The 9,969-nt window shown below is 34.2% G+C and overlaps 1 protein-coding gene across 1 annotated transcript; it reads left to right on the top strand.

The window, feature by feature from the left end:
- Positions 1-1,231: 1,231 nt before the first annotated feature.
- Positions 1,232-3,940, top strand: LOC145067207 (integrin-linked protein kinase 1-like). The gene is given in 11 exon segments (XM_079014400.1): positions 1,232-1,354; positions 1,655-1,729; positions 1,811-1,913; positions 2,009-2,089; positions 2,404-2,495; positions 2,498-2,543; positions 2,660-2,718; positions 3,311-3,396; positions 3,496-3,614; positions 3,701-3,786; positions 3,890-3,940. Coding segments are annotated over 11 exon segments (921 nt in total).
- The last annotated feature ends 6,029 nt before the right edge of the window (positions 3,941-9,969 follow it).

The following is a 9,969-nucleotide window of genomic DNA, read 5'->3' on the forward strand; positions in this document are numbered from 1 at the left end:
CAACACTCTTTGTTATGACAGAACCGACAAATAATGCATTTTATTGAGACGTGGAATCGGAGAACAAAGATGATGACATCGTGTTTTTAGTGGTTTTTTTGGAGAGAATGTGTAGAAAAATATGTAAAAATTAAGTTGGGTTGATCTGGTATTTATAGAGTGATATATATATATATATATATATATATATATATATATATATATATATATATATATATATATATATATATATACCATTAGAAGGAATTTTTTTAACCAATCAAATCAGGAGAGAGAATGCAGGGAGTATTCCCCTCACTCCATTCCCACGCCACCTATCCCGCACCCTCAGTATTGTGTTCCAGGGTGCGGGTTCCCTTCCCGCGTCAACTTCTTGCTAGACTCTGTTTGGCATAAGTACTACTAACAACTTGATTTTAGTTAGTCTCTATTAGGCTAGTGGGTGGGGTGCCACACTAGCCACAATCCACGTAGGCACTACATCACACTTGCCATGCTACCTATTTATTATTACTATTATTAACTTATATATATATATATATATATATATATATATATATATATATATATATATATATATATTAAAAATGTCTCAACTTAGGAACAATAAATTGTGTTTTCTTGGCAGAAATTGTCCTCCGTCTATATATGTTTTTACAATTCCGACCTGTTTCTTTTAGGGGGGGGTATATTTTACCATTTTCTATATTGTGCGTCCACGTGTTTTTGCCTCACCGCTTTCTCAGTCAGTACGTGTCCTCCCCATAATGATACACCGCCTCTAAGATATAATACCAGTCTTCTATGTATTATCTCTTACCGCTTCTTCATTTCGATCCTTCCACCCTTAGTGAGTATTTCTCTTTAGAAGATGGTGACGATGGCGGCAAAGTTACATCAACCGGTACCTCGGCTCCACCTATGCTCACTATCGATCAGAAACCCACAGTCATCTTCCATCGCTTTCTCCTTCAAACCATTATTTCCACATATTAAGGTTGGATTTTGATTTTAAAAAACATCTCAGGTAGACCATCAAAACAAAGGAGATATCGAAGATGGGTTCCAATCTCTCACCATCTATATTTGTCTTCTGCCTTCTGGATTCTTCCGGTAGACCATCATCCCTCTTTCCTTTTTTCTCTATCTCCACCCGATTGTTCACTTCTACATGTTCCTAATTTTCCGATACGACCAACAGTGACACTTCTCTGAAGTCACCTTTTGACTGATGTGTTTAATCTGTCGGGAGGAAAGGAAGCCAGAGCCAACCTGCTCGCCGCCGATTGTGGTTGCACAAGAGAAATTAAGTCGCAAGACCAACATTGATGCCCGTAATCGATGGGGAAGCACGGTATATCCATGATCTCATCACTCAAATCATATTATCATGTATGAATCATTTCAAATAATAACAATCTGATAAAAACAATCACCAGTTTCCCTCTTCATTTTTGTTTTCGATCATTAATTTTGTCTTATTGCTTTGGTTAAAGTTTGAAATTCGACATCTCTTAGGTTAATTGTTAGACAAATCATGTTCCTCTCTTTCCATACATATGATATGTCTCTTCCTTCCTACTTTCTACCCTAAAACCAAAACTTTTTTTCATGATTATTTACTTATTTGTTCAAGAACTTTCCATAATCACAGGCATGTGCTGATGCAAACTACTATGGAAACATTGAAACTTACAATAGATTGAAAGCTAGAGGAGCCAAAGTTTCGGTAGTTCACATTAAATTTCTTTTTATATGTTAAAAATTTCTAATGTGAGATCATATAATGAATACATTAAAATTCTGCTAGAAAACTAGAAACATCCCAATGACTGTTGCAAACCCTAGAGAAGTTCCAGAGTATGAACTCAATCCCCTAGAACTTCAAATTCGCAAAAATCATGGCATCTCAAAGGAAAATTTGTGATTTATGCTTCATATATACTCTCAAAGTTTATATCTTTTGATTATATTAATAATACTATATGGACATTTTGGTCATTTTGATAGGGTACATATCAAGTTGCTAAATGGAATGGGACAAAAGTTTCAGTGAGGATATTAGACAATGATAACTATTCTGACCCTGAAAGCATGTATGTATTTATTATTTACTATTTATAGTAATAATACTATATGGACATTTTGGTCATTTTGACAGGGAACATATGAAGTTGCTAAATGGAATGGGACAAAAGTTTCAGTGAGGATATTAGACAAGGATAACTATTCTGACCTGAAAGCATGTATTAATTTACTATTTAATATTTACAAATTATACATTCTTTTTCTATATTCTGACCCTAAAAACATGTATGTATTTACTATTTAATATTTACAAATTACACATTCTTTTTCTATAACTTTAAATGATTTGACTTTTGTATCCTTTTGGATTTTATAAATGCATAAATGTTTTTAAACATGAGTTGACTTTGTTGGAGAAAGCCAAACATCCTAATATGGTTCAATTTGTTGGAGCTCTTACCCAAAATGGTAACATATACCCATGATGATTGTTTCAAGATATCACCCTAGAGTAAGTTAAAGAAAACAAAATTAATAAAAATAAGTCAAAATGTCTGATTTTCAAACATTCATATTGATATGATAATTTGATAATAATATAGAAACGATTGCATTTGGATGAATTTTCAAGTTCATCTTTCAAGCTATCTTCAAAAGAAAGGAAAGTTGTCCCCATCAAAAGCTCTTAGACCTTCCACATCGGGTCTTTCAAAATTCTTTTGCAATGCCACCAAACCATATTTTATGCCACATAGGACTTACCCTTTCAACTTGTGCAAGCCTTGCAAATATACTTTATTTATTTTTTAATCAACCTATATAGCTGATGTGAGGGAAATAAGGATGCTGACTATTTTTAATCAATATTAACTTATCATCCACTTGATATATATATATATATATATATATATATATATATATATATATATATATATATATTAGTTTTTTAATCAATATAATAATTTTTCCACCAAATATTATACACATGGCAATTGCAATTGATTTGCAAGCACCCACGGATGTGGATGCTCTTACATTTGCTCTTGATATTGTCAGCTAAGTAAAAAAAATTATTTTAAGTTAAGTTTATTTTAATTATGAGAAAAAGGGTAAACTTTAAAAAAAATAGTCCAGAAGGAGACGAGAGAATATTTAAGTGTTCACAAAGTCATAAATTGCTTTATTAGAAGAAAAAATTGGATCTTTATTATAATAATAATATTTGTAATCATATTCAAAAAATATTAAATATTATGAAATCATATGTTTATTATTCGACACTTTTTGCTTATTGATTGATAATAGGAGAATGAATTATCTTCATGAATGTAAGCTATATCCAATTATCCACTGTGATTTAAGGCCAAAGTAAGGCGATTAATATAAGTTGATTAATTATATAAATTTACTTATATAAGATCATATCTTGAGATTTTTTTAATAATTAAAATATTGGTAAGGTGCCAGAAATATTTTGCTGGATATTGGGGACTGGTTGAAAGTTGTAGTATTTGGATTAATTCGGTTATCAAAAATTTCACCTGATAAAGCAACATTATCTCGCCCTGTCATCATTAATAGGACAAGTAAGATTTTGACACCTATCTTCAAATGGGTATGCAAAATAGATTAAATATTTTGTAGTGTAAATTTTATCTTTTTTGTATTGTAGATTTATATATAGCACTAGAGATTTATAAAGATGAACTATTTGATCCAGGTGCGGATGTTTATTATTTTAGAATTATTCTATTTGAGGTATTTTTTTTACCAATTAGATGAGGAGCCCCGCGTTGCGGGGATGGATATAAACATATATGATCATTATTTTTGGCATCTTATGCTTCTTATGAATATGAAGGATTATATAGTAATTTATGGACAATTTGTTTGTGGAATCGTTATGGCATAGCTATGAATTTTGTAAAAAATATTAGTTACCTGTAGAATGAAAACTACTCTTTTTAAGTGTTAATGATATGTTGCTTAGTCTACATCAATATGCATATTTGCAACTTAATGCGGTAAGAGATAGTTGAAAGCATGAATGTCTCATAGTTGATATTGGTGTGAAGACATAGTATATATTACATCCGATGCTTATCTGTTTAGATGATAATATAAGATCATTCGTTGTTACATGTGGGGAAGGTCTTTCAGGATCTTGGAATACGCTTCCATGGCTGCAGTACTGAGTCAACAAATCAGTTGCCTATAAAAATTGATTATAAGACGTTAATGAATCAATGACCTACCAAGAAAATCAAAAATTACAACTAACATCAGGTGTCTACCTGAGACTTTGCAATAGTCGACACAGTCAACTCCATTTTCTGAATGGGTTTAGCTTTAAATACAAATCTTCATCCACTAACCTGCAAATTCAATCAGAAATCCAATTCTATGGTCAAAATTATACTACACTATAAACAAAGCCAATGACTTTAGTCAAAATCGTTATTACAATGCTTGTTAATGGGAAAAAGGTCAATATTGGAAAAATGTTGCATTTATTTAGTTGGAGTTCCATTTGTCTAAAACAGTATGTAAATAAAGAGTATAAAAACAATCAATATACATATTGAAAATAGAAAAATTAATAAAGAAAACAAAGAGACTTTATTCAAGGAAAATCTTGAAATGAAGAAATAAAGGGAAAAATCAGGACCTGATAATGAAATGTACTCTCATTGATGAAGATTTGGTAACGGAGGTTCCTTTTTTGCCATTTCAGTTACTGTTATCCCTAAAGACCAAATATTCGCCTCCACGTTCAATTCTTGCTTTAACCACCACCAATCACTTTGGTACAACCTGCTTCCTTCTCCATAATACTCCACGAAATCATTATTTACTACAAAAACCACAAGAGAAAACCTCAACAGGAGAAGATATGAAATCCCAAATGAAAAAAGAAGAGTCGAAATCAAGTAAATTGGATTTAATTGTTTAGAAATCGAAACACCTAGAGATGTGTATTAAACCCATTTCAACTTTCAAAGATGGAGCACATCCATTTCAGGAAGAGTCCGGAGTCTGGGTCCCTCTCCTTTGAGCAATTGTGAGGAGGGTGACAAGCTATAATTAATCACAATTAGCTAGCATAACGGTGAACATAAGAAAAAGCAAACACGTGGACAAAATAAAAAAAATCGAGGATTTGTGTGTCTCCGAGAAATCATCGGCATCAGACCTTTAAGAGCTTTATGACCACCGATGTGAGTTCCATCAAGTTCAGAGACGGTCCAGAATCACAAATTCTTTACAAAAAAAACATTTTACACAATTCCAAGACTAGTTACTAAATTTAAAATAAAATACCTGCACAGGAACGGTGACAGGTGTAAACGGACACAAAAGCGTATGAGAACCGTGAAGACGGTCGAATCTGGTCTACATTCGTGTACATATTTGATTTGATTGTCGATGTAGGAGCTGGAAGCGGTGACCGGTCGGTATGGACCTAATCGTTTGAATGGAAAAAAGACTTTTGTAAAATGAGAGTATACCCGTAATTTTTTCAACAACAAATCTTAAGCAAACAACTTTCAATTCTCTGACATAATAAGTTAATAACCATCTGCAAGTGGTAGAGGGCTACCAACAGAATTGACAGATATACCCTTATAAATCATATTTATCAGCAGCAACTAACAACTTGGCTATCAATAAATTTTCCAGATAAATTCCAAAAGTGTTGCCTGTCATATACACAAAGTACCATAAGCGTAAGTCAATCTCTTTTTAGGCTATCTAATAATGAATATAAATAATGTAATACAAATTATATCTGGATTTCATGATATTGTCTGCGTTTTACCTTTTTACTGTCGCATATTCTGTCGCATATTCCGTCGTTGCTGCTATTTTTTACCATCTAAAGAACCGAGTTTGAGTTGTCGTGGGGCCATCACACGTCCATCTACTTCTGTCATGTTCATACCAACTTCTACTTCAAAATTATTACAAATTATAAAAAAACATGTATAAAATATAAAATATACATCAACAAAAAATAAATAAATAAATATGCTTGGCTTCAAGCTTAAATTGTGAAAGCTAACGATCTTCTCAAACACCACTACATGATGTCGTTTCTTAAGACTTGAAAAGTGCTTTTATAAACAGAAGGTTCATTTGGGCATTTCATAGAACACTTCATATGCATCTAAAATAGAAACATGTTAACCATATTTTGATTACCAACGATAGCCTTGTCAGTCCCCGCTTTCCTGTTTCCAAATTAAAAAATTGAAATAAGTAGAAATACATAATTCATCTGATATTAGATATCTAACCTTTATGAGGGCAACACCATTTCTTCTGCAGTACCGACTATCTTCCCAATCAGAATGATAGCTGAATTATTAAAAAAAAAATTGAATTGTAAGACCAAATAAAGTATATTATTATAAAAGTTTCTTCCAAGTTTTTCAATGCTTAATGTTAATTTTGTTTGACATATAACTAAATGATACATCTAGATATCTAAATATATGTTTATTACCCATGCTACATTCTTTCTTTACCAATATTCTTCCCCATATCCTTTTCAGTTCAAACAGCGTGGTGAACTATGGATTGAAGAACTTACGTCGATATCTAATTTATTTACTGCGATATTGCTTAGGCAATTTCCATCCATCGTTTGTAAAAACGGGACGCCACCACTACACCCTCCGATGGTCGGCACTATAACAATCAGCGGCTGCACTCATATTTTTTGTTCCCGTGACCTGACAGCAACACAGACGAATCGATTATGTCCTCTGTGATACATGGTTTTCAACTTGAAACATGATGAAATCGAAAAAAAAACCAAGAATGAATAGAATCGAATAAGAATTCAATTTGTATAATCAAATTAAAAAACTCAGGTAAAACACTAGTAAACGTGTATGAGAGTGTTGGTAGTGTACAACCCACCAACAGCAGCACCCATATGTAGATTGGAGAAGAGAAACAAAAGCGACCATATAGATTATGGTTAAGCACCATCAATCCCTTTATTGGATGCCCACGTACGCTGATTTTTGTTCTCATCTTGGGCCTGGATCACATGAACCACTCCTGGGCGCCTTAATCGACCCAATCTAGACGCATCAGATGATATCGAAGAAGGAGTATTCGGTTGTTCTGGAAAGCCCCACACGAATCCGAGCCTCCGATAAATCGTTCGCTGATTTTTGTTCTCGTCTTGGGCGTGGATCACATGAACCACTCCTGGGCACCTTAATCCACCCAATCCGGACGCATCAGATGATATCAAAGAAGGAGTATTAGGCTGTTCTGGAAAGCCCGATATGAACCCGAGCCTCCGATAAATCGCATCAGTCAAGAACCCATCGATGCCTTTAGAGAGAGACGGTGGGTTTTGGAGCGTATGAAAGTTTGCAGTGGAAGTGAGCGATAATGAAGAATTAAGAAGTATCCGAGGCGGTGGATGGGTGGAGGGATTAACATTGATCGGAAGCACGTGAAGAAGAATAACACTCATCGGAATCTAATTGGGTCGAAAAGCGGAGAAAGTAAGATAGAAACAACACGTTTTAGAATATACAAACTGCCAAAATATTACCCATAAAAAAAGTTAAAACAAATACAATAGTGAAAGCGTGATTGGATACGAAAACGGCAAAGTCTCAACAAATTGTCAAATAGCACCCAAAATACATTTCATTCGAAAATAAGAAGGACAGATAGAAAGCGAGGGACAGCTGTGACAAAAAAGGGCAATGTTCACTATTCCTTAGCATTGTCCAAGTTTTATATATATATATATATATATATATATATATATATATATATATATATATATATATATATATATATATATATATATAAAAATTTATGCCACTATGTTTCATCTTTTTAACCATGTTTTAATCTCTTTTACTTATCTATGTGAGCACGTTCGATTTTTCTAGAGTAAATTACATGAATGGTCCCTATGGTTTGGGGTAATTTACGCGTTTGGTCCCTAACTAATTTTTTTAACTTGGAAAGTCCCTACTCTTTGTTTTTGTTACGCGTTTGGTCCCTATTATTTGTTTTTGTTACGCACTTGGTCTCTATCTTACCTAAAAACACTATTATTTAAATAGGAAAAAATGGTGGGATAGGTAAGGTAAGGTGAGAGAAATGGAGTTCGGGGTGTGTTTATTTAAATAAATTAAAAAATCATTGGCAAAATAGTCTTTTTAGGTAAGACAGAGACCAAAAGTGTAACAAAAACAAACTGTAGGGACCTTCCGAGTTAAAAAAATAAGTTAGGGACTAAACGTGCAAATTAACCTAAATCATAGGGACAATTCATGTAATTTACTCATTTTTCTACCAATTTATGCAAAAAAACTAACATTTTTTTTACCATTTTATGCGACGATGTTTTTATTTTTTTTTATTTTACCAATTTATGTCATAACGTTTCATTTTTTTACCATTTTATGTTGTCATGTTTTAAATTTTTTTACCGATCTAAATGACCACGTTTAGTTTTTTTTTTACCAATTTATGCAAAAAAGTTTCACCTTTTTACCGGTCTATGCGATAATCTTTAAGTTTTTTTTACCATTTTCTTGAACAACATTTGGGCAATCATCTAATTCTCCCTTTGGTTCTCCATCAATTTTTTCTCAAACTAATAATGGAAATAACACCCCATGTAACACCCATAAAATTTAGGCCAAATTAAAACATTTTAATTCGTTCAAAAACCATTAAGTTCATACATCTTGTTTTCAAAATAGCTTAAACATCAGAGTATTCCCCAGAACTATAGCGCAAAAATCATAAAACACGAGGAACGATACGATCACGCCTTCGCCTTAAGAGATAAGACCCCGTCGATCTAGTGAGGATAACTCACATGCAATTGTCGACTGAAGAGATAAGACCAAGCTGCTCCGACCACCGACACAAACTTCACCACAGAACACTACCAAAGAACCAATTCCATAAATACCAAAATTACCAAATACCCTTGGAAGTCAAAGTGGTCAACTCTTGGTTAAAGTCAAAGTCAACCTTCCTGGTTGATTCTACTTACCGAGTAAACCCGTCAACTCGTCGAGTTCCTATACTCAGAAACTCCCATAACACGACTCAAGTCGCTGAGTCACCCCAAGACTCGTCGAGTCCAACGATCTCCAAGTCCCATCCTGCTCGACTCACAGAGTCGTCCCTCGACTCACCGATTCGAGGCTTAACCACAAGAGGTTAGGGTTTCGCGACCAGACTCGCCGAGTCCAAGGCAATCTTCAACAGACTCGCCGAGTCCATGCACATGTTCATTCAACTCGTGGAGTACACCCATGTGAATCATTGAGTCTCTCCAGTTCTCAATCCATATAGTGGCTTTTCGAGCCATGTAGGGGATCCAATCCATAGATCCACTCTTCTACAGTCTAACCCTCACATAAAGTTGCAAACTTTACGTGAAACCAAGGAGATATAGGCCCAAAAGACACTAGGGCTAGGGTTAAGGAGTAAGGGGCTTCACCAACAACTCTTAGACATGAGCTTTATGGCATTTTGGACCATCACAAGCCTAGATCTGAAGTAGCAACCTCAGATCTAAGCCTCTAACTCGAAATAACTCTCAATTATACCAAAAATGCCCCAAATCTCAAATGATAATAGATCTAGATGCAAAAGAGCCCAAGCAATAGATTATTACCTCCAATATATGCCATAACTGAAGTAGATCCCGGATCTACACCAATCCTTTGCAGCAAGCCTCTTGATCTTCAAGCCCCTTTCCAAGATTTTCTCTTCCAAAGCTCTATTCTCTCTATTAATGGAGGCTCACTCGATTCTAGAGTTTCTGGATCTCAAAAAGGTAGCAAAGAGGCTGAGGGTGGGTTATAATGTGCTTTATATAGGGCACAACCCCCAGGATTAGGGTTTTCTCTCTTTAGCACCAACTCGTCGAGTCCAAGC

This window comes from Lactuca serriola, chromosome 8 (assembly GCF_051521515.1).
Source record: "Lactuca serriola cultivar US96UC23 chromosome 8, Lser_US96UC23_V15, whole genome shotgun sequence".
Lineage (NCBI taxonomy): Eukaryota > Viridiplantae > Streptophyta > Magnoliopsida > Asterales > Asteraceae > Lactuca > Lactuca serriola.